This window comes from Paroedura picta, chromosome 16, assembly GCF_049243985.1.
Source record: "Paroedura picta isolate Pp20150507F chromosome 16, Ppicta_v3.0, whole genome shotgun sequence".
Classification (NCBI taxonomy): domain Eukaryota; kingdom Metazoa; phylum Chordata; class Lepidosauria; order Squamata; family Gekkonidae; genus Paroedura; species Paroedura picta.
This window is the reverse complement of record NC_135384.1, coordinates 3,896,632-3,921,865: the sequence shown is the minus strand read 5'-3', so window position 1 is coordinate 3,921,865 and position 25,234 is coordinate 3,896,632. Positions and strand designations below refer to the sequence as shown.

General features: G+C 51.6%; 2 protein-coding genes across 2 annotated transcripts; one reads left to right on the top strand and one right to left on the bottom strand.

Moving 5' to 3' along the window:
• Positions 1–1,574: 1,574 nt before the first annotated feature.
• FIS1 (fission, mitochondrial 1) lies at positions 1,575–15,277 on the bottom strand. The gene is made up of 5 exons (XM_077314100.1): positions 15,111–15,277; positions 8,581–8,713; positions 5,693–5,769; positions 3,193–3,298; positions 1,575–2,834 (listed from the first exon to the last, which is right to left on the bottom strand). Exons 1-5 carry the CDS (start codon positions 15,153–15,155, stop codon positions 2,737–2,739), a joined length of 459 nt encoding a protein of 152 aa, XP_077170215.1. The 5' UTR covers positions 15,156–15,277; the 3' UTR covers positions 1,575–2,736.
• Positions 15,278–18,767: 3,490 nt separating this feature from the next.
• LOC143826374 (extracellular calcium-sensing receptor-like) lies at positions 18,768–25,087 on the top strand. The gene is made up of 5 exons (XM_077315153.1): positions 18,768–19,219; positions 21,754–22,563; positions 22,911–23,138; positions 23,769–23,892; positions 24,009–25,087. The coding sequence occupies exons 1-5, from the start codon at positions 18,962–18,964 to the stop codon at positions 24,920–24,922; spliced, it is 2,334 nt and encodes a 777-aa protein (XP_077171268.1). The 5' UTR covers positions 18,768–18,961; the 3' UTR covers positions 24,923–25,087.
• The last annotated feature ends 147 nt before the right edge of the window (positions 25,088–25,234 follow it).

Here is a 25,234-nt window from a genome sequence, read left to right as displayed (position 1 = left end):
AGCACATCGTCCTACTGGGGTGGCCAACCCTTGGCTCTCCAGATGTCCATGGACTACAATTCCCATGAGTCCCTGTCATGGTGCTTCCATGGTGAGGTCCATGGACATCTGGAGAGCCAGCATTTGGCCACCCCTGGGAAAAGGGGGGGGGAAGCAAACCCGATTATAAACGTCCTTCTACGTGCAAGAAAACCCGCTTTACCAGGCTGGTCTGACAAGACATGCTCACCAGCACCCTTGTGACCCAGGCTAGGGGGTAAAGCACCTTTCTGAATCCTCTTTGCTTGAATAGAAAAGAGCGTTTGGATCCAACTCAAACAGCCCCCGGGGACAATTGGAAAGGGAGCAAGGATGTTTGTGTTACGGGTGAAAAGGGCAGAACCTGCAAGAGCTCCAGGACCATCCAAAATAAAGAAATACGCTGCCTGAAGTTTTTGACAGCAGTTGGCCAGTCAACGTGGGCATCAATTTACCTGTCAAGTGGCTCTTACCTAACAGTTAACCCGCTGGCTCCTGTGCGGACACCGCCCGATAAGGTAGGAGGGCTCTGTATTAAGTCAGAGATTCCACAAGTATGCCAAAAATACGACAGCAACTCGCTGTGGTGGTCTTCCACCAGGACCAGACAAGAGGTCCCAGCTCAGAAAAGTCAGGGGCGTACTACCTATTCAGGTGGCATCCAAAAGAATCCAAAGCAACCTCCCCCAGCCTCACTTCAGGGAATTTCACCTGTTAAGACATCGGGGGGGGGATGCTATGGAGCCAGTGGTCCTTCTAGTCCAGGATCCTGTCGCACAGCAGCTAACCAGTTTCTTTGGATGAGCAACAAGAAGGCAGAGCCCGAGGCCTTCATAAGCACACCAGGACAGCCCTGTTTATGAGCCCCTTCGAGACACATGAGCCCTGCTGAGTGACCTTGGGCCAGTTCCGTTTCTCTCAGAGCTCTCTCAGCCCCACCTACCACACAGGGTGTCTGTTGTGGGGAGGAGCGAGGATAAGCAATTGTAAGCCCCTTTGAGATACACGAGGCCTGCTGGGCGACCCTGGGCATATTTACAGTTCTCTCAGAGCTCTCTGAGGTTCACCTGCTTCACAGGTTGTCCTTTTGCAGGAAGAGAGAAAAGGGATGTGATTGGGAGGCTCCTGGTAGTAAAAAGCAGGCCACCCCCATGCCTCCACGCCCAGATTTTCTTCTTCTACTTTGCAGGCTCCTGTATTGCCCGGGCCGCATATGCTCCCTACGCCAGGATCTTAGCACTGCCCGTTTTGAATATCGACCACCCAGCTCTCCCCCACCCCCGAGCCTCCTTTGCACAGGAATAACCTCAAAAGCACGATCCAGGCTGGATTCGGAGGCTATGCGTCAGGGAGACAGTAGCAGCCCACTGCCAAGGAGCCAGAGTCCAAGGCAAGAATGTGTGGCGTTTTACTGCTAGAGGAGGCCCTGGCTTGCAGCCAGGAATGCAGAAAACAAGCCTGCTGCCAACCGAGAGGACCTTGACGCTGGATCTCTGTCCAAAGGACCCCGAGGGCCGATCTTCTGCGGGACGGAAAGCAAGACAAAGCCGATCACGTCTTATTGGAACTTCTTTAATTCACATTTCTGCCTCACTAGGCTCGGAGGCGAGAGAAGAAGAGCACCTGTTAGAAGAGCAAGGAAGTTAATTGCTAAAAGTGGGAGGGAGGTCGTGGGGGCAAAGTGGGGGTTCTCTCAGAAGACCCAGCGCCGCTTCTACCCGCAAGTGGTAAGGAGCTCTCTCGACCCCTTTCCTGATGTGACCTTCCGGCCTTTTTCACCAAACCCCAAAACAGATGCACCACACTAAAAATGCAGGGGGGTGGAGAGTCATCCTCTCTGTGTAGTGCGTCTCCTACTTTCCCCATCACGCTCCTCCACAATCTTCTCTAAGGCAAGGACGACTAGTTTCTGCGTTGCAATCTCCATATTTCCCGTTGTCTCCAACCAACGAAAAGGGCAGGTGAATGAAAAGCGGGCCGGAAACCACACACTTAGCCGTGGGGAGGAGGGTTCTAAGGGACCCACGTGACAACAGAAGTTTGTTAAGTGCACGGCAGAGAAGGGCAGGGAGACATGCGAGGCCCGGCCGCCCGTGCGACAGAAGAAGGCAGCCGTGAACAAGACGGGGAGGAATTAAGTTTCTTCGGACGGTTGTCTTTCTTCACTCAAGTCGCTCGTCACTGCAAGCCCAGGACTACAGGTCATGGTGGACCCCAGCTCTTCAGGAGGGACACTAGATGTCGGCAGCCCTATCTGTACAGTCAAAGGGATGCTATAACCTCCCAGCTACCCAGCAGCTTTGGCTGGGCAGAGAGGAAAACTTCTGAGCCTTTCAGCAAGCGGTAGGTAGGAAGGGAAGCCAAAGGGAAGCTAACAGACCCAACCTGGGTGCGGGAGAGAGGGAGAGGCAGACTACAGCAAGGGCCCAAAACCTGGGTTATAGTGCAGGTGAGTTGGGTTGGCCGGGCAACAGGCCTCACGCCCCACCCCAACCAATCTTCTATTGTGCTGCTAAAGCTGAATCGCCACTTGTACCCACCCACCCCCAGCGCTTCAAGCCCCTCGGGACGCAGGGAAGCCGGGTTAGTGGCCGCCAAAGTGAGCGTTTTTAATGTTTCTCGACTTCTCCGCAGGGTCCGGCCACCAGCCGCCACATCCGGCTGCTCCCAGCCGAGAGGGGGAGGGGAAAGGGGGGGTCCACAAGGCCTTCCATCCGGTTACGGTTTCGATTTGGCCACAGCCAGGCCAATCAAGCCGGCCAATCCGGCCACGCCCAGAGCCATGCCTCCGACGATCGCCATGCCGACCAGGCCGTCTGCGGAAAGAACAAAAGGTGTCAGCTTAAGGCAAGGGGGTTAACTGCACCCAGCCAGGAGCTGGAGAGACCGGGTTGCCACAGCAACCGAAAGAATCACTGCCAGCTTCCAAATGCCGTCTCTTCCTCTCATTGAGGAGAGGCCCACCCTCTTGGTCAAGGAACACGGTTAGGTACCAGCTACCAACCGCCCTCTGCTCAGTAGCCGCTGAAAAACAATTCCTTGGCCGCGGCTGAGAAATACCGGAGATGTTTTAAGAGAGCAGTTGATCCTGCTCGGAAACGACGGCTGGGGAATGCCGCACCTTCAGCGCCCCCCGCACGGGCTCCCTCCCACTCGTTTCAGCAGCTTCATCACCTTTCTGCATCGCCTTCTTGATAAGCTTCTCCAGCTCCAGGGCCTGCGTATTGGTCGGCTCCGTCTTCAGCAGCCCCCGGATGTACTTCAGGGCTTTCTCGTACTCCTGCCGCAGGGAAAAAAAGCCAGTTTAGAATCTGCGTCTGGGATTTGTGCTGATCTGCAAAGCCCACGCAAGCGGGCGATCGCCGGCTTGCAAGATTGGGGGCTTCAGGAGGCAGGCACAAATAGCGGTCGACCCCAGAAGACAGATTATGGGCTTCGGTCCAGTCGCACGGCGCTCAAAGTCGTGTGCGGGCAAATTCAGGATTGGCAAATTATTATAATCAATTTGTTTCTAACAGTTCCCCCTCCCGTGAAGGCTCAGGGAGGGTAACAACATACATAGCAATAAATGCCACTAGATATTTTAAAACATTCTGCTTCCAAGTTGGCTCAAAACCACTCTTCCTTGGGCTAGTTACAGCCCTGATGGAGCAGTTCTCTCAGCCCCTCTACCTCACGGGGTGTCTGTTGTGGGGAGAAGAAGGGAAAGCAACTGTAAATTGCTTTGAGACTTTTTTGGGCGGTGAAAAGCAGTTTTGCAAGTTTGAATGCCCCAGAAAGGCTTTGTGCAAATTTCTTTGTCTGGACAAGACAGCCACCCAAAAAGAACAGTTGTTTTCTGTACCCCGTTTTTCACTGCCTAAAGGAGTCTCAAAGTGGCTTAAGATCTCCTCCCCTCCCTCTATCCACAACAGACACCCTGCGACGTAGATGGGGCCAAGAGAGCTCAGAGAAAACTGTGCCAACTGCCTGCATCCGGAGGAGTGGGGAAATAAAAAACGGGGCTCCACATCAGAGGCTGCCGCAGTGATGTGAAAATAATGTATTGCTAGGGAAAGACTGCTGGAATAGGGAACCCCTGGCCAGTCAAATTGGGGCGGGGGGGGGGGAGCAAAAAGAGAATTTCACTCAAATGCTGGGAATACACTGCTGAAGGTCCTGGTTTCCTAGCCCAAGACTAGGAACTTCTGAGCTATGTAGGGGAGAGGGAGAATACGCCGTCTCTAGCACTACGGGCAAAGAGCCGTGGGTGGCTGTGCGCAGACCACCAAATACCTACGATTCCTTAACTAGAAATAGCAACTTGGCCAAAGTCACCCGGGAGCGTTCCACTCGACCACCCACGTTCAGGCATAACCGCCATCCATCCCCTCCCCTCCCCTGCAAAGAACCCAGCAACTCGCTGTCTCCCCCCCACCGCCCGGGCCCCCACCCCCTTGCAGCCCTGCCGCCCCTCGTGAGCCAGAGCGATCCGAGTTCTTATCTCCCGCGATGCACGCACCCTGCCATCGAGGAATTATGATGTGCTGCTCCCACAGTCCATAAAGAGTGCTGATAACGGGCTCGGGCCAGACAGATATGTCCAGGCGCCACCCACGTTTCGAACGGGTTTACGAAGCCGGATTAGGTGCAGAGATAAGGAGGGCTGGACTAATTGGGGGGGGGGAGGGGAGGAGGGACTTTCACCTCTGCCCCACCAGAAGAGCTGACTGCTTTTCACTTGGCTGAGTATTTGCATGTGTCGGAGAAGGGGGGGGGGGAAGAGAGAATGCAAGCGTGTGCTGAACTAACAGAGCCATGTGCCGATTTCTCCCGGCACGGAGCACATCTGCTCCCTTTATTCGTGAACTTGATGAGGGAAACAGACAATGCCCCCTATTCTCACACTAGCTGATCTTCCGAGGGACGAAGAAGCTGGGTTTTCATAAACAAAAGAGTCCCAAAACAGCTTGCAACTGCCCTTCCCTTCCTTCCCCCCCCCCAACAGGCACCCTGTGAGGTAGGTGCAGACAGCTCTGAGAGAACTGCTCTGTGTAAGAGAACTGGGAGTGGCCCAAGGTCAGCCAGTGGGCTGCACGAGGAAGAGGAGGAGTGGGCAATCAAACACAGCTCGCCAGATTAGACGTCCCCCCTCTTAACCACTGCATCACGCTGGAAGGATATGTGCCGTTTTATTTGTTTTGCTTTTAAGCAAATGCTGATGCCCTGTTAAGTGTTTGCCATCTTCAAGTTCCTAGTCAGGTGGGAAGGCAAGGTGCAAACGTTTGAAATAAATCCGGCTGGGTCTGAACTCTGGCTCTCCACGATGGAAGAGGACAGGGAAGGAAATGATGTTCACAAATTCCTCGTGTCTTGCTGCAAAGCCCTGCATGCCACCCGCAGTGACGTTGGGGGTGGGTGGGAGGGGGAGGAATCCCCTGTCAGCTGTGCTTACCACTAAGAGGGGGCACGGGATGAGGTCGCAGGAGGGCGGTGGGAGTGCTCCATCCCTCCTGAAGCCCTGCTTGGGCCAGAGTGGAGGAATTGTTACGGGGGAGGACTTGCCAGAAGTTGCGAAGAAAGGCAGGGAGAAGAGGGGCAGACCGTTCCAAGCCCTCCTTCCCTCCCTCCTCTGACTGCCCACTGGCCAATCCAAGGACCAGAGCGGGAGAAGATCGCTCCTCGGCAAGCTCACCTTCAGCCGGTAGTTGGCCACGGCAAGGTAGAAGACGTAGTCCCGCTGTTCTTCCTTGTTCCCCTTTGGCAGCAGATCTGAGGGCGAAGAGAAGGTTATATATAGCAGCTCTTAGCGGCGCCTTTCGAAAGGAAAAAAAACAAGGGGAAATATTGCAGGGAGGGAATTTCTCCCGCTACCTCCTCACGACTCGAGAAGCGAGAAAACACACAGAAGCAAACAAACCCGGGAGTGAAGAGCAGCCCCCTTCGAGGACCCTCGACGGTCCAGTGCTGAGAAGCCTCTAAGACAGAGGTAGTCAAACTGCGGCCCTCCAGATGTCCAAATGCTGGCAGGGGCTCATGGGAATTGTAGTCCATGGGCAACTGGAGGACCACAGGATGACTACCCCTGCTCTAAGACTTTGCCAAGAGAACGAGGACCAGGTGCGGGAACGCACCTGGATGTCATTGGACACCTCTGGAGCTGATGGTGGTCCGGGGTGGCAGAGGCATCTCTAGGGGCTAAGGGGGGGCCAATGTAGCCACCTCTGCCTTGTGTGCAGGCCTGCTCCGGATTCAGTTTCTCCAGTCGCTCCGAAGCCATCCTGTGCTCTTACTTGACACTGAAATGTCCACTGGAGAGCCAGCTTGGGAAATGGGAGAGCCAGGGCGGTGTGGTGGTTAAGAGCGGCAGCCTCTAATCTGGAGATGTGGGCTTGATTCCCCCACTCCTCCTCCACAGATAGCCAGCTGGGTGACCCTGGGCCAGTTCCATTTCTCTCAGAGTTTCCTCAGCCTCGCCTGCCTCACAGGGTGCCTGTTGTGAGGAGAGGAAAGGGAAGGCGATTGTAAGTCGCTTGGAGACTCCACTGGGAAGTGAAAAGCTCTTCTTCTAGCACCTGCCCCTGTGAGGGATTCTGCCTGTGGCATCAGCAGAAGAATGAGGGTCAAGCCCTGGCTCAGGCTCTTTGTCCTCCAGCTCCCTTGGCTCCAGCTCTTTGTCCTCTGCTGGGTCCCCAGGGAGGAGTCTGAAAGATATGCAGCTGTGTCTCCGGCCTGCTCCTGCACACATTAACTAGGGGAGAAGAATGGAAAGACGAAGAGAAACTCCCCCAGGCTAATTTTTAATATATTTAAAAAAAATTATTTAACACTGAGAAGAAGAGTCGGTTCTTATATTCTCTCTACCTGAAGGAGTCTCAAAGCGGCTGACATTCACCTTCCCTTTCCTCTCCCCACAACAGACACCCTGGGAGGGAGGTGAGTCTGAAAGAGTGACAGGACTGCTCTGTGAGAACAGATCTATCAGGGCTGAGGCTAGCTCAAGGTCACCCAGCTGGCTGCAGGTGGGAGAATCAAAGCCAGCTCGCCGAATTAGACACCGGTGCCCCTAGCCACTACACCTTGCTGGCTCTCATTTATTGGTTGTATGATCATACACAATACTGTCGAATTGCCTCCCTGCTCCGAAAATGGCCAATGATGGGCCTGGAGGGGGTGGGAAGGGGAGTGGCTCCAGGTGGGCATGTCCACAGCTGTGCTTTCCACCCATATGCTGCACAATCGTGCCACTTCTGGGGTTTCTCGAAGCCTGTTTCAGGTGCTTCTCAATGGTAAGTAAGTTGAGAAAGGCTGGCTTTATACCTTGAAGACTTCAACAGGCTTCAAGATGCCCCTGGATTCATTCTTCTGCTTCAGACCAACATGGCGACCCACATGAACCTTGGCTATATATATATATAGAGAGAGAGAGCTAGAGCTTTATGCCTGACCATAAGATCTCAGATCTCATAAGATCTCAGAAGCCAAGCCAGGTCGGCTCCGCCTAGCATTTAAAACAGATAAACCGCGTAGGCAAGAAAGACTGAATGGAAGCCGGCCAAAGCAGTGTGCGGCCTTGATGTAAATTCTTATTTAAACCACAATCCCTGAGCAAATACAGCTGCTTCAAAGTTTCTTTGTCAGTATTTATATGGAGGTTACACAGAATCGATTCTCCATGCCCCGTCTGTCTTGGGAATACAACCAGCCAAAATTGATCTTTGTGTGGCTAGCGTTTGGCCGGGAGACCTCCAAAGACTCCCGGGGTCGTGACACAGAGGCAGGCAATGGGCAAACCACCTCTGAACGTCTCTTGACCCCAAAGCCCAACGTGGCTGTGTAACCCCTGCACCTGGACGGCAACAAGAACAAGAAACTTTATTATGCTCACCCTCCCACCAAACACCTGGAAGAAGAGTTGGTTCTTAGATGCCACTTTTCTCTACCAGGAGTCTCAAAGCGGCTTATAGTCACCTTCCCTTCCTCTCCCCACAACAGACACCCTGTGAGGGAGGGGAGGCTGAGAGAGCCCTGAGATTACTGAAGAAGATGAGTTGGTTCCTAGATGCCGCTTTTCTTTACCAGGAGGAACCTACTGAGTCACACGGTTGATTTAGTGTCAAGTGTTTCCTTGCTTTATACCTCTTAATGAAAGATTGTATATGTGTGTGTGTGTGTGTGTGTGTGTGTGTGTATATATATATATTCTCCCTCTGTTGATGCAGTTTTTAGCCTGTTGGTGCATGACCATAACAGACTGTTGATTGACTGCTGAGCAGCTCCCCAATGCCTTGGATGGGAGGTCTTTCCCAAGCCCCGCTTCCTTAACTGGAGATGCCAGGGATTGAACGGGACACCCGCAGGCCAAGCAAGGGCTCTTTCCCACTGAACGACGGTTGGAGGTAAGCCAGGGGCCGAGAGAAGGTGTGTCTCACCGAACGTCGAGAAAATAAAAGGGTTCGTGTTTTTGAGATGCTGTTTTGACAACTGCTTTGCTACAGAGTGGAACGACCAAGCAAGCGGGGCAGCCGGTTCAGAGGGGGTTTTGGGAGACGGCTCCGCAGCCGTTCCAGCCTCAATGCTCACCTTCCAGGAACGCGATGCCATTCTTGATGTCCTCGTTGTATTTGCTGCGGACGAGGCACCAGGCGTACTCGAACTTGGTCCCTTTGGAGACGCTGCCGGAGCTCTGCTCGGCGTTGAACTTCTTTTCGAATCTCTGCAGGGACGAGCAAGAAAAAAAGGGATCGGGGGAGGGTTGAGAATCATGGGGGATCCCCAGCCGCTCAGCCCAAATGAGGGAGAGCTGATGTGAGTCCTGAGTTGCAGTATTTCCTCTGCGAGTTTGCCCAACCCACCCCCCACAAAGCCCCCCCCCCTGCCCCCTATTGGAAGACACGGTGTTCAGCGTTGACTTTATTATAAAACATGAGTTTCAGGGGCTCCTAGCCAGGGTAATTCCACCGCTGAGTACCGGGGCCAGCCGACAATGTTAGGACAAGGCCTAGGCCTCTCTGCCCTGCTGCTAGCCCCTCTGGAGAGGAACTGGCCGGCCAACGTGTGGAACGGGGCGCTGAGCTATATGGACCACTGGCTGGATGAAGCAAAGCGTTTTGTAATCTGTCCTGAAACAGTGTTGGGATGACAGAAGGAGGAGAGCTGGTGTGTGTACCCTGCTGTTCACTCCCTGAAGGAGCCCCAAAGCGGCTTGCAAACAGGACCCTTGAGATGTAGGCAGGGCCAGGAGAGTTCCGAGAGAACTGGGGCAGGCCCAAGGTCACCCAGCCAGCTGCCTGTGGAGAAGACGAGAGGCAAACCCAGTTCTCCAGATCTGAGGCCACCACTCTTAACCACGACACATTTCATTTGCAATTTTGTTTGCGCTCCACGGTAGCGTCACAGCAGGGAGGCACCAGGCTGCTCCACCGGGTGAGCTTGGGCTGGTCTCTCAACTCTCCCACTATGCTCCCTCACAGGGGCGTTGCGAAGATAAAAACGGGATCAGAGGAGAACGACGAAAGCTGTTTCGGCGGGGAGAAAGTCATAAAATAAAAAAGTCAATTCAAAAGGCTGCCTTGAGGACAAACCCAGATCAGCCAGATGGGCAAATATAATCCGTGCCAAGACACCAGCGGCCCCACCTCCCCTTTCCTGAGAAACTGCTGGCACCCTGGCGCAGGAGAAGAGCCAAACATGGGTTGAGGTTCCAGGAAGAGCCCGACTCTTTTAAGAGAGTGGAAGATATGCTGAAGCAGTAAAAACTTGGCCTGAGCAATCACAGCTTCCTAGGGAGCTATTGAATGATTGGGGGGGGGGGGGAAACAACTAGTTTTGTGGTCTGAAGGACCTGTGGGTATCGCTTGACTCAGTAAGCCAGGTCTGCGGTAAAAAGCAAACTGGTTTCCACTGGGGGACAGAAGGCCACAACCCCTACCTGGGCCTTTTGAGTGGACTGAATGGGAAACCAGGAGGGAACCAGAAAAGGAGGGACACGGGGCAAAGAGGAGAGACACCAAGAACAGAAGTGGGCGAGGTCTCAAAACCATTTGCCCAGCTTCAGACCAAGAGGGGAGAGAAAGAGCTGGAGGAATCAACATGCTTCCCTGGCTTTCCTCCCAAAACCTGGTGGCCAGAGAAAAGCTGACAACGACTATAACTCCAAACCAAGCCTTTTTCAACTATAAAAAAAGCAGAATTTTGCACGATTGCGTCGTCTCCCGATTTCAAAACTGGCATCAATTCCTCCTCTCCTTTCTCAGAGGCCAGAGTTTTAATTAAGCTCCCTGGCAAAGAATGTGCCATCCCCATAGGAGGAATCGCTCCAACAGGAACCGACTCCCCAGCTCTGCCAACCGGATCTCTGACACGGCGTTACTCAAGAGCCACGAGGGTTCACGAGGAAAAGCAATGATGCACCAGCCACCCCCAGGATCACGCTCAGAGACAAAACACTAATATTTTTGTTCTCCCTGCTGCTGCTGCCGTCGCCAGCAAGGAGATCGGTGCAGGCCATGCTAATGGCTGCAGAAGGTTTGATACACCCCCGGAGGGTCAAAGGGCCGGCCGGCCCGCAATCTGCTCGCTCTTGACGTCAGGAGGAGAATGCTAATTGCAGCCTCCATAATAACAGACTCCAAAGCGAACTGAGAGACCAGGATGGGGGAGTCTCCCAGGAAACAGCGAAAGTAAGTTAACCATTAGCGAGGCGCGGCGAACTCTCTCCGATGCTCCGAGGATGGCCCACGCAAGCCAAGGCGCTGACCAAGGGGGCGTGAATTCTCACCAGCCTACTCGAAAGCCCGTGCTTACCAAAAACAGCAAACGGAGGAGGAAACGGGCACCGGCCATAAAGCAGCCCTTTAATGCTGGGTTTCTGCATGTTGTTTTTAAAGGAAACAGAATTCTGTTTGACCAACACATGGCTTGCAACACAATCCCTCTCGTGTTCCTGGAAACGCCAGCAGGACGCCAAGGAGGGACAGCATGCCTGCCTTCGTTGGGGTCCAGGTCCTTCGATTTCCCAAGAGCCAAAGGCCTGAGCACCCCCCCACACACACACACACACATACACACCCTGCCCCAATGATGTTCATTTGAGTCTGTGGGGACTTTGGGAATTCTGACCAGGGTGGTGGGCATGACCCACAAAATGGCTGCTGGAGGAGATGGGGCCATGCAAGCAGCCCAGAGCCCAAGGGTAGAGGAGAGGAAGGGTAGTCTTAAAACTATACGGGAAAAGAGGAGTGAGAGATTAAAGCTAAGACTGGGGGTAACTACTGCTGAAGCCACCGGCCAATCAGATTTCCAATGAATTATCAGAAGGTACAATGAGCAAGATCCCTACCCAGTCTGACCCACTTTCAGGAAAGACTTGGGGAGGGGCAGCAGACTCGGGGCCTGTGGGCACTGTGTGGGGGACTCAAACATGGGTCATCCTGTGTCCTGATTCGACACTTCACACCATCCCAATCACTATGACGGACCCTTCAAAGCTCTGGAACAACTCTCCCTCTTCTGGGAACAAACAGGAACTCTGCAGAAAATTAGAATACACAAGCAGAGAAGGCTTTTATACCCCGCTTTTCACTATGTGAAGGAGTCTCAAAGCGGCTTGCAACCACCTTTCCCTTCCTTTCCCCACGATGCACACCCTGGTAGGCAGGTGGGGCTGTGCTAGCTGCTCTGAGAGAACTATGACTGGTCCAAGGTCACCTAGCTGGCTGCACGTGGAGGAGTGGGGATGCTTCCTTTCTCATCAAACCTTAAATTACCACTTGGACATAAAATGTCGCATTCCTAACTAAGTATATGCATTTCGTAGTTTCCAGGAAAAACATCTGACTTGTCTGTAAACAGGACTGTGAATGCACTCCACAGTAGAGGGAACGCAGTAAACTGTTACACCTTCTTGCTATCTAAACACTTATTATCTTTGTTTTAAAGGTCACCTGCAATCTACGAAGAAAGAGGCCTTGTATGCTCATCTCCTGATGACAGCACCCAATTTGGCGCAGAAATGAGTCTTAGCTCCGAGCGCTGGCAGCAGCTGACCGTAACACTGCAAGCTGGCTCATACACACATCGAGAGAGGACAGATTTGGATGGCGCAAAGCCATGCCACAGAGTCTTGCGTGCCTCCTGAGAGAAAAAGATTTTAGCTGTTCTCAGTGCTTCCTCAAAAGTTCCCACTAAGGGGGAAAATTGTGTCGTTCTTCCCACCACCCACCCCCAGGCCAATTTTTCCATTTCCCCCCACAGGCCTTCACAACTGCAAGAGAGAGCGCACATGTGCGTGCCCGATGATAACAGCTCAGAACAATGCCTTGAGTGTGTGAACTACCACTGCGAGCCAAGCTCGAGGAGCAGAACTTTCTGATCACCCCAACATATGGGTGCAAGTTTGCAATGGAAGCAGGGTTTTGGGGCCAGCTGGCAGTCACGCTGGGGATGGACATGTCTGCACAAATCGACACGCAACTGTCCAATCAGGGCAAACCAATCCCCAGCACCGTCACTCAACAGCATCTGGCACACAGACGGATATTGTTCTGTTTACCCAGGAAGTTCTCAAAGTCTTCTGGCAGAGTCCCCTCGAAGGCATTGGGAAAGAAAGAAAGCTTTATTATAAGTAGAAAGACTTTCGCTGCAGGAGAAAGAAAAAAAATTGGGAAATCTAGGGCCAAAGAAAACCCTCAAATGTGGATCCCCCACATTTCTGAATTTGGAATCAGGGTACAAGGCTAATAACTCCTCAGCATTTCAGGTACTCTGCTGGCCCAGATGGCTTTTTTATATATAATTTTTAAACTCGCTGGGTCATAATGCTGCGCAACTTCCATCATTTGTCTTTTTCCTCAACATGCACACCTAAAATCAGGCGGCCAAGTTCCTTTTTTTGTTGCTGCACAAACGTACTAAAACAATCAAAGGAGTCAGTGTGGTATAACGTTTAGTGTTGGACCAAGGTTCGGGAGACGCAGGTTCAAGCCCCCACTCTGCCCCAGAAGCCTGCTGGGTGATCTTTGGCCAGTCACACCCTCTCAGCCTAGCCTACCTTTCAGGGCTGATGTAATAATATTATCATTTTTATTATTATTTGATTTATATGCTGCCCCTCTCGGATTCAACATCTCAGGTGGCGAAAAACATAATCAAGTTCCATGCGCAGTTTGAAATAAGAGTTGTTCGTTTGAAAGTTTAAAATTTCACTTTAAAAAAGCTGCTAGCACCAGTAATACACAGTATTTATATCCTTGCAATACGACAAGGAAGTAAGAGGGGTCAAAGGAAGGGAATAAAACAAAGGCCAGGGGGAACCGTGAAAGGTGTTCTGGGTCCCCCTTGGGGGAAAAGGTGGGAAGGTAATAAAACAAATCAATCCTTTTTGAATATTTAAAAAATCCACCGGGAGAGATGCCCAAGACAGACACACATTCTCCGCCTTCAGTTCCCAGCAATGCGTTCCTGCCTCCTAGTGGGCATGTTTTCTGAACCTTTGTTTCTGTAAGATAAGGAACCTTTCTATTGGGTAAGAGGCCAAGCCATTTGTTTCTGTAAGATAAGAGGCTTTCCCACGCTTCCCGGAAGACGGCTCCCAGTGGCTGCTCCACTGCACAGCTGTCTCATCAGAGGAAAGAGGCAAGGAGAACCATCAATACTCAAAAGCACCACGCAGCATGAAAACAGGTATGATGAAGAAAGGAGACCCCCCTCCTGGTTCTATCCTGGAAGCCCCTCCCACCCTCCTTGCCCCTGCCACAGCAGTTGTATGAGGCTTATTAACTGCTTTGTATTCTTTGGTCACACATCCAACTCCTGCAAGGACACGTAGACCCTGATAACGCCCATGAGCAATACTTTTCAACAGAGTCAATTTTAGTAGGCTTCCAGCCAATTCTGTGCATTAGGAGCTGTCAGACACATTCCCCGCAGACGTCAATATTAGTCTTGCCACTTTCCAGTTTGAATTTGAAATAATAATAACGGCACACTTCAGCTATACCAAGGAAATACAAACAGAACTTGCATCAAGGCCTCCTTGAGTCCCATTATCTGAAAGAAAAGTAGGATTTAAATATTTTAAATCCAAGGAATCAGGGAAAACTCTCTAAGCAGAAGCTACGTCAAGGGGAGGAATCACAAGGGAGGAGGGAAAAAGCCTAAAGTGTTATGAGCTGAGACTTCTTGCTAACAGAGGAAACAGCTCCAATGGAAACGGATGAATCCACAAATCGGTCTGGAAAAAGATAAACATTAAATGTTATTCCAAGGAAGGGGGCAGTTTATACACTGTTTTGGGAGCCTCCCAGGGGTACAACACAATGTACAACTTGTTTCCAAAAATACTATAATCATAATAACAGCTTTATTTTTATAGCCTGCCCTTCCTGGTTGGCTCAGGGCTGGTCACAGCAGGCACATACATGTAATTAAAAAAAACACCAACAGCCCAACAGGATTGGGCTCCCTCTGTAAGCTTAAGAAGGCCTTTTAAAACCACAACTTACTATAATTTAATTAACATTTCAATTTAATGTAGCGGTTAAAACCCGTTTATCATTGTAATGTCAATTGTATGACTGTTGTTGTTACCCACCCTGAGCCAAGCAGGAAAGACAGCCTATAAAAGGCAAAGGGGTGGCAGGTGACAGTGGATGAGCGATTGGGATGTGAGTGTCCTGCACAGTGCAGGGGGTTGGACTAGATGACCCATGAGGTCCCTTCCAACTCTATGAGTCTATGAAAAATAAAATTATCATCATTATAATAGAGTGACGTAGATAACAATGGGTAACCATTAAGCTTTAAATGACGGTGGGAATACCAAAAGCTCCGTAGGGAAAAGAGCCAAGCCAAGCCAAAGCTTTGGCCAGCAGGCAGACCTGGCAGAACAAGCACTAACAGGCCCACTCACTGAGCAACAAGGGAAAGAAAAGGGGAAGAAGCCACTTTTAGCTTTGCTGGCTCCACTTAGACCCGCAGAACCGCCACCGCCCCTCCCTGGCGGCCTCCAACCAGGGAGTCAGATAGACTGCGCTTGACCATGGAAGCTCGAGAGCCACAGCCCGCTCACCCCTGCCGTGGAAGGTACAGCCGGTCGGCCCAAACGCACTCACTTGCAAGTCTTCCAGCGCCACCACTTCGCTCAGCACCGACTCCATCGCGCCCGATCCCGGAAGCGGAACCGGAAACCGAGCGTGGGCCGAACGCGGATGGAGCCTCTCTGGGATTTCGAACGCGGCCGGCCTCTATGGCTGACGCCTCCGCCTCCGCCTCCGCCTCCGCCTCCGCCTCCCCCGGCGACTCCACTACGTCACGGGTGCGACTCCGCCCTCTCCCCTCCGCGAAGTGTGGAAGGAGCGCGCGCGGGCGAAGAAACCGCCAATAAGAAAGCCGGGTTCCAGCTGCCATGCCAACGCGAGGCTGTAGAGATAGGAGTGGGCGTGCGCAGCCTCGACACTTCCGGTGGAAGGGGTGGCCAAATTTTAACTCTCCAGATGTCCATAGACTACAATACCCATGAGCATGCTGGCAGGGCTCATGGGAATTGTAGTCCTTGGGCATCTGGAGAACCAGAATTTGACCAACCCTGGGCCTGCCAGGGTTAGTTAAACTGCGGCCCTCCAGATGTCCATGGACTACAATACAAGCATGATGGCAGGGGCTCATGGGTATTGTAGTCCGTGGACATCTGGAGGACCGCAGCTTGACTACCCCTGGCCTAGATATTTATTTACTACATTAATCCCCTGCCTTTCTCTTCAATGGGGACCACAAGCTTCTTGCATTGTGTGCTTGCTTTTGACTTGCTCTTTCTCTTAGTTCTTCAATCTCTGGACTCTGATTTTGTTTTATTGTGTTTTATTGTGCATCTTATGATTATGATGATTTTAGACTGAGTTATTATATTGTGTTACCTGCTTGCTGGTTGACGGAATAGTGGGAGGGGGGAGTTGGTTAAAAAATGGGCAATAAATGCAACTGCCAACTCAGGATCGTGAAATATCTGAAGATTTTGTCAGAGGAGTCAGGATTTGGAGAAGTGAAGTCGTTCTGGAGGGTATAATGCTCTAGCATCCACAGTCCGAGGAAGCCATTCTCCCCCAGGACAACTCATCTCTGTTGCCTGGCTATCCGCAGAAATACCAGGTTCCACCTGGAGCTTGATGGTGCTCAAACTGAGCGGTCATCTGTGGACCAAATACAGATCTCCTGGGCTGAGCATCCTCTTCTCGAGGGGCAATTTTCAGAGGCAAGCAAGCAGCCTTCTAATTGGTACCGGAAAGGGTGAGCATTTCATTTCATGTTGGAGCCTGTCCTCAATTTCACGTCGTTATCTGCAATTGCCTCAACAATAATTGGAGTAAAAATTAATCTAAGGACTCCCTTGTCACATGCATTTACCAGCGTCCGGGGATGGCCATGCAAAGACTAGTGGTGCGATGCTTATTTGGTTAATGAGGTAAAATGAGCATGGGGACAGGAACTAAGAAGTGGTATGCCAGTGCGAGCAACTGGGGGGGGGGGGAAATTTTCTTGAAGAGAAGTTCTTCATACAGTTGTCGGCTTAGATCAGCCTTTCTCAACTTTTTTGCCGTTAAGAACCTTCCAAAACATTCTTCAGGCTTTGAGAAAGCCCAGAAATAGCATGGTTGTGCAGAAGATGGTTGGGAAGCAGAGCTATGGACACGCCCACCCAGGGTCCCTCTCCTTCCAGACCTATTATTGGCCATTTGGGGGGGGGGGGTAGGTCAACATGACCATACATGGTCATAAAGGTAAAGGTATCCCCTGTGCAAGCACCAAGTCATGTCTGACCCTTGGGGTGAAGCCTTCTAGCGTTTTCTTGGCAGACTCAATTCAGAGTGGTTTGCCATTCCCTTCTCCAATACATGGTCATATTACCCGGTAAATGTTTAACAAATGTTAAAAATATATTAAAAACTAATTAACACCCACCCATTGGGGAAACCAGGCTGCTTGAGAAAACTTGCCTTGGAGATATTCTTCATTCCATTCGCTTCAGTTTTAATATTCTTAACTTACAGGCACCAAATGAAGCATGGTGACAAATGGCTGGTTCATCTCATTTCAATAATACTTCTTCAGGGACAGATATCTTCATAGAAAGGCTCTGCCCTTCAGTCAGTGTTCTAGTATTTAAGAACTATCCATGCTGACGTCCAAAGCTAACTATTGAGATACTTTCCTGGCATGCTCCATGTCAGCGTTGATAGATCTTACATACTAGGAGATAGAATGAAGGCTTTTGTGTGCTTGCACCCCGAAATGTGTTTCTGAAGAAGCATGCATGCACATGAAAGCTCACACTCCAGAAGAAGTGGGCATGCACATGAAAGCGTATACCTGGAATAAAACTTGGTTGGTCTTAAAAGTGCCACCACCAAACTCAAACTTTGTTTTCGTGTCACATCGGTTGCTTTTAATAAAAGGCATTTTGTGTCTTTTGCCTTGGGATTATATTCTGGATCAGCGCAGCAGTTGACGCTCTTTGTTGGGGGTTCTGCCATCGTCAGATAATAAAGCCACAGAGGGAAAACTTCTGTACTATCAGCTGTGATTCGCAGAGGCCGCAAACCGCCTTGCTGAGCAGAGTCTTGACAGAGCTCTCCCTTGAGTCCCTTTCAGATTGGGTCGTGCCTTTGGTGGTGTGTGCTTCTCCTTTCCCTCCCCCCCCCCTCAGTTTTCCATTTGCCAGAAATACTCCAGAGACCTTAACAACCAATGACAACTTCTTCAGCTCCCTTGTGCTCCCTCTCCTAGACTACTGAAAAGGGCCTTTTGGGGTGTCTCAGTGCTTCAGGTGTCCTTTGCCAAAGACACTCCTGAGAACATTAACTCCAGCCATCTGCTTTTGCCGGCACCAAGTAAGACGCCCCATTTTCCGTCTTCTCCGAGAAATGCCTGATCTCTTCCATCTTCATGGTGCCTCCTAGTCTCGGTGGTCCTCAACTGGGATCCTGGTTCCCTTCGCTGCCCTTTGTAATGAGATTCTCCGGGCCATCCATCCAACAGAAAAGGTTCCGAGACATTTTCTTGCTCATTCCTTTCTCTTCCCAGAGAATAGCCAAAGAGTTCTCCCGCAGACTGATAGCGCCCCTTGTCCTCGGACTCCTGTTTTTCACCCCAGTGCTTGGCCTTGGTGGACACGTCTGCCACGTTCCCCCCTTTGGGTTGGAGGCTTTTGAGAGAGGAGGGGATGTCCTCGTCGGGGGCATCTTCCCACTGCATTGCTTCCAATCTGGCCAAGCTGTGAGAATCACCTTCATTCGGCGCCCCAGTCCGACAGTTTGTCACCGCCCGGCTCAGCAACCGCCGGTTCTCCCCGAGGGTGTATCTTCTCCTTCGGAGACTGCTAATGGCAGCTTTGCCCGGGTCAGCCATCAATCGAGGTAAATCCAGTACCCCCAGGTGCTGGGGCTAGTGGAATTTCAGGGTTGCTGAGTTCACCCTTTGGCTCAGTGGCAGAGCGTTTGTATGCAGGAGGTACCGAATCCAGTCCCTGGTATCTTCAGTAGCAGGTGGAGAGAAAGGATCATAGTGTTGGAAGATTGTAGTGAGCTTAGAAGAAGAAGTGTGGGGTTTTTTTGTACCCTGTTTTTTTCTGACCTCAAGGAGTCCCCTACAATCACCTTCCCTTCCTCTCCCTGCGAGAGACAGCCTGCGACATAGGTGTATCCTCACAACAACCTTTTAAGGCAAAGTTTCTCCACCAGCATTGCATGAAACCCTGGGGTTTCTTGGCAGCCCTGGAAGGGTTACCCAAATTATTGAACAGCTGAGGCTATTTGATCTCTTTGGGGATGGGGATCCTAAGTGGATTCTGCTGGCTCTCCAGGACAGGCAATCCTGTAGGTATGAAGGCCTGGGACCATTTCAGAACCCAAACGCTCCATCCCCCTTCCTCTCTAGCTTCTCCTTTTGGTTTTACAAGCTCCTTCGAACCATGGTCTTCGCCACCGAGGAAATCAACCAGGACCCCGCCCTCTTGCCCAACATCACGCTTGGTTTCCAGATCTTCGATTCGTGCTGCTCCGTCTCCCGGGCTCTCCTGGGCACTGTGCAGTTCCTCACAGGCCTTCCGAAAGCCATTCCAAACTTCCGTTGCCGGCGGGACCCTCTGCCTGCCGGGGTGATAGCGGAGGCTGGCATCACGGAGTCCAGAGCCATCGCCAGGTTGCTGGATCTCAGCAGGTACCCTCAGGTGAGCGTTGACTGAAGTTTTAGCCCAACAGGTGTCCCCAGCACTGCAATGAAAGAAAGAAAAAACAAGGGTAAAAGAAGAAAGCTCTTCTTATTCGTCAGTAGAAGAATAGGATCCCTGCAGGAAAAGCAGTGATCTCTGGAATTACAATATAATCTCTGATTACAATATAATCACATGGTCAACTATGGTAACCTCTAGTTCTTCCCCAACACTCTTGTTGGGATCCCCTGGTCATGTCAGTTCGTGAGCGAGTGTGGAGGTATGGTGGGGGTGTAAGGAGGGTGCTGGAGGGTGCTGCTTTTATTATGGAAATGACGCCTTCGGTTCAGTTACCTGTAGCCAGTTTGTTTGGCAGGAAACGCCATGTTAGAACTATGACTCTTCGTTCTTTGGTTAGTTAGCTGCATTTGAATCTCTGTTAGCCATTTGCTCTGAACGCCAGTGGCCGTCTGTAAGAATTGGAACTCAGAATGCACGGAACAAGAGGGGAGAGTGACACTGCATTGATTTTTGTAGCCTTCAGCTGAGGTCCTTGAACAAAGTTTGGGTCCAGGGGCACCTTTAAGCCCAACCAGGTTTTATCCAAGGAGTAAGCTTTCGTGTGCAGCATAGGCAGAATTGTGCATGCTCACGAAAGCTCACACCATGGATAAGACCCATCAGGCTTCAAGGTTTCAGTGAAAATCTGTGCAGGAGCCCATGCTCTCAGACTAGGAGTTACACAGATGGGCCATAAGGGGGAGATGTGGTTACATGAATGGAATTCAACAGAGATGCCACCTTTGTTTCCAGGGGCAACGCCAGAAGAAGGCAAAAAAAAGAGAGTCCTGCGGCATCCAAACAGCTGCATCGCATCATGCACTAAACATTAAATGCTGCGGTTTACTTTGGCCTTTTAGGAATCCCCTGTTCTTTCCGGGTGGGGAAATTCCTGCAGATTTTGAGGACAGAATCTGGGGAACGCAGGAGGGTCTGGGGAGGGGAGGGATCTCCATAATTCCACCCAACGCACTGGGCGATCAGTATGAGTTAATTTAATGCTTCCCACATTTTTCTACTGCTCCATGTTGCTTGTTGTTTCACCTCATTCATTATTGTTAATCTGAGTTATCTGTATTGTTTCTGTTTTATGTGAACCGCCCTGAGCCTTCAGGGAGGGCGGTGTATAAATATAATAAATAAATAAATCTAGGTCGGGTATAAAGCCATTGAGTCTGCCCTCCAAAGAAGTGATCCCCCTTCCCCAGGGGAATTGGTCTCTTGCCATCATTTGGAGATGAAGCTGTAATTCTGGGAGGTCTCCAGGTCCCAGCTGGATGTTCGCAACCCTGATTCTCTGCTTCTGGGTTGGAGCCAGCCTCCTCCTCACTCACATAATTTCCAGACTCTACAAGGTCTCGAAGAAATTGATTCAAGTGGGTCACAGCTGGTCTAAAGTAGCTCAACAAAAATAGAGTCCAATAGCACCTTTAAGACCAACGAAGATTTATTCCAGGTGTGAGTCTCACACCTGAAATAAATCTTTATTGGTCTTAAAGGTGCTATTGGACTTTATTTTTGTAGACAAAATTGACAAGGGAAATTGACACTCTATTCAAACCACTTCCCTCTCCGTGCTGCGGCTTCCCTTCCGCATGGTTTTGGTCTGTGCTGGGCCCATGTCCCTGTGTAGCCCTTCTGGGTGGTCTGAGAAGACCCCCCCCTCTCCCTTTTCCCCCACTAAAACAGCTGGTTTTGTTCCACCCAGTCTGTTGGGCTTGTTCAATAAACAAAAACATGTGGCAATTCATGTTTACTCACCCAGGCATGAACAAAAGACTACTGCACATCCACACCCCCAGCCTGACCTCATCCATCTGAGCAGCCCGGTTGCACCTGTAATTCTGCTGAGGACCAAGCTTGAGGTCCGAGGCAGAATTGTAAGCCTGCACTGTAGCTGACCACCATAATTGTTGTACCCTCCAGAACAACAGTTAGTCGGTTAGACTGCTAGGACTCTCTCTCCCCTTTACAAAGTTGTTTCTCTTCCCAATAAGGTTACTTGTTCCTTAAGCAATTGGTACTCGGCTCCTCCTTTGCATATTTAAATGTTGGCAACATTCAATATCAAAATTTGCTTCTGATTCTGATTCTAAAACACGGGATAGTCACCAATGGGTTGCCAACCTCCAGGCAGGGTTTGGAGAGCCCCCCCTGGGATTGCAACTCACCAACAGGCAACAGAGACCAGTTCCCCTAGAGCAGAAGCGGCCAAACTGTGGCTCTTCAGGTATCCATGAACTACAATTCCCATGAGCCCCTGCAAGCATGCCACTAGCAGGGCTCATGGGAATTGCAATCCGTGGACATCAGTTTGTCCATCCCTGCCCTAGACAAAATGGCTGCTTCGGAGGGTGGGGTCTGTGGAATTTATCCTCCCCTCCCTAGGCTCCACCCCCAAACCCCAGAGGAATTTATTCAGACAAAGTTAGCAATTTACACTTGTTCATACCCTCAGTACAGTGATGGATCTTTTCTCTCTGCGTTCCAAGATCAGCTACTTTCCTACCGGTCCGGGGACGAAGGACGGCTCCCGGTTCCTGTCTTTCTTCCGCACGGTGCCCAGCAACCATCTCCAGGCTCTCAGCCTAGCTCGGCTAGTGATCCATTTTGCTTGGACGTGGATCGGGCTGCTCAGCGAAGACTCGGAAAACGGGAAGCAGGGCGCCGAGGTGGTGCAGGAACAGATCCTCAAGAAGGGTGTTTGTGTCGCCTTCGAATACACACTTCCGGTCGTGCCTAACCTGACCATCACTGAGAGAGTGGTCAAAATCATTGCAGGCTCCAAGGCTCGTGTTATTGTGTCATTCTGCGGCATCGAGGTGTTACCCGTATTGGCTGAATTGTACAGGCAGGGAGTCAGAGGACGGCTGTGGTTGTACTCGGAGTCCATGAGCCGGATTGCCCTCTTCAAGAAGCACGCCGTTCAAATGTTACAGGGCTCGCTGGCTGTCATGCCCCACAAAGAAGTGGTTCCAGGCCTGCGGGATTATATCCTCCGTCTCCGTCCTTCTAATTCCCCGGAAGACGTCTTTTTCCAAGAATTCTGGAGCGAGGTCTTCCATTGCTGGTGGGACGCAAGCTCTGGAGAGAGAACCGATCTCTGCACAGGGGAGGAGAGCTTGGGGAACGGGACGAACGCCTTTCTCAGCATGCCCGGCTTTGGCCTGGCGTTCAACGTCCACGACGCGGTCTACGCCATCGCCCACGCCTTGCAGGACATGGTGCGGAAGGAGCCGAGAGGACCGAAGCCCTTTAGAAACCGGGCTCAAGTGGGAATTCGTGGTCTCGAGCCCTGGAAGGTGATGCCCGGCTTATAGGATACGTTTATGCGACTGGTCGGTTCCCAGGAAACACACACTAAGCTTGGTTCGGAGATGCCATGACATGCTTCTCTGGGGCAACCCTTACTCCATTGGTGGTCTCCCATCCAAGTACTAACCAGGACCGACCCTGCTTAGCTTCTCAGCTCAAGCTAGCCTTCAAGGCCAGGGCCCGACACAGAGTACATCATCAATACTTGGTGACTCTGTTGCCCACTAGTCCTACCTAGCATCAGGGCAAGCAACCACATCACCTGCCTACTTAATTTGTCTCTGTAAGCATCTGTCTAGGTGGATCTAACGACCCCTTTCTGCCCCTAACCCAGCTGCTGCAGTATTTGAGGAAAGTCCATTTCAAGAACAAGGCAAGCGCAGAAGTCTTTTTTGATGAACACGGCGACCTTCCGGGCTATTTAGACGTCTTCAATACGCGTTTCTTCTCTGAGGAAGACTTCAGTATTGTGCTGGTGGGACGGATTGCCTTCAGCCCTTCGCCAAGCAAAGAGCTGGAGATTAATGACAGCGCCATCTTGTGGGCTGGAGGTGGTACAAAGGTACGGAAAACCTTCATTCATTCATTCATTCATTCATTCATTCATTCATTCATTCATTCATTCATTCATTTATGTCCTTGAAGGCCATGTTTGTGGGCTGTGACATAACCAGGCACTCTGTCTTGGAGGAGGTGCTGGTCTATTTTCATTCATTGGATTTGGGCCTGTGTCACTGCAACAGATACACTGGCTGGCGGGTTGTTTCTGAATCCAGTTCAAGCTGCTGGTTATTGTTGGACTGCACAAGATCTATAGCGTGCATGATCTGGCAGAAAATGAAAAATATTCTAGAGCGGGCATCGGAGGAGATGTGTATTCATTCATTCATTCATTGTATTTATATACTGCCCTCCTCTGAGGCTCAGTTAGATCAGGAACTTCCTGGTGTTTTTCAAATAATCTGTGCGCTGATTGGTTCCGTTGGAGACTTCCTGCTCCGTTGAACCCACTTCCTCTCTGCATCCCCTCCACAATCTTAGTCAGTTGGACTGGTAGGACTATCTCCCTCCTCTCTCAGTTACAAACTAGTTTCACTACTCCCTAAAACTGTTTCATGCTTTAAGCTGCTGGTAACATTAAGAAAGGTCACTGATTAGACCACTCCCACCCCCACCCCCTTCATGTGCTTAGATCCCCGTCTCCGTGTGCACGCAAAGCTGCCCAAGAGGCTCGCATAGAGCTGAGGTTCCCTACAAAGCGACCTGCTGTTTTGTCTGTGTTCCGTGTGCAAGCGGGGAAATCTCAAACCAGACTGGTGAGTAGTGGGCCCTCCGTATCTACACCACAAACCTAGTCTTACAGTCATGGAATGAGCATCACAGAGCCATCCGTCTGAATGAAGTTGCTCAGTTTCCCTGTTTTTGCTTCTAGGCTCGTCCGTCTGCATTAGGTGCCCGGAAGACCAGTGGCCAGACGAAGGGCAAACACGGTGCATGCCCAAAAGAGAACTCTACCTTCCTTTCCACGAGCCCCTGGGAGCCGGCTTGGCCGGCGCCTCCGTCTGCGGCTCCCTTCTGCCCATCTTGACCCTCGCCCTCTTCGTCACCCACCGGGACTCCCCGCTGGTCCGAGCCAACAGCCGTGAACTCAGTTACTTGCTTCTGGCAGGGCTGACCGTCAGCTTCCTCAGCTGCCTGCTATTTCTGGGCCGACCCACCCGTCGCAGCTGCTTCTTGCGTCCGGTGGTCTTCGGGCCGACCTTCGCCCTCTGCCTCTCCTGCCTCCTGGCCAAGACGCTGATGGTGGTGGCCGCGTTCAGGGCCACCGACCCCGGCAGCCGCATGAGGCAGTGGCTCGACACCCGCACGGCCCGGGCGGTGGTCCTGGGGGGCTGCTTCCCCCAGCTCCTGTTGTGCACGGTGTGGCTAGCCGTGTCCCCTCCCTCTCCCGGGAAAGACACATCCTCCGTCCCCCACGACGTGACACTGCTGTGCAACGAAGGCTCGGTGGCCGCGTTCTGGGCCATGCTCTTCTACCTGGGCCTGTTGGGCGGGCTCAGTTTGGTCGGGGCCTTCTTGGCACGGAACCTCCCTGACGCCTTCAACGAGGCCTGGCTCATCGGCTTCAGCTTGCTGGGGTGCCTCGGCGTCTGGCTGGCGTTTGTGCCCGCCTACCTCACGGCACGGGAGTGGCACACGGCAGCCACGGAGTCCTTCGCCGTCCTAGGCTCCAGCGCAGCCGTCTTTATCGGGATGTTTGTTCCCAAGTGCTTCATCCTTTTGTGGCACCCGGAACTGAACACCCGGGGCCACCTCATGAGGAAAGGAAAAGGCCCCACCATTTAACCTGCACTGAGGCAGAAACTAATGTGGGGACTGGGGGTGGCCAAACTGTCGCTCTCCAAAGGTTCATGGACTACCAGGGGCTCATGGGAAATGTAGTCCATGGACCTCTGGAGAGCCACAGTTTGGCCACCCCGGTCAAGTTTCATAGTCCTATAATCGTCCTCCTTAGTGGGATCTTCTTTCCCGAGCGTTTTGATCGTTTTGTGGCTACTCTGACCGAGGCCAAAACTGACGTGGGGACAGAAATGTCTATTACGCAGGGAATCTTTTTTCCATCGACAAATTCAACCCAGTACGAGAATGATTAAATCA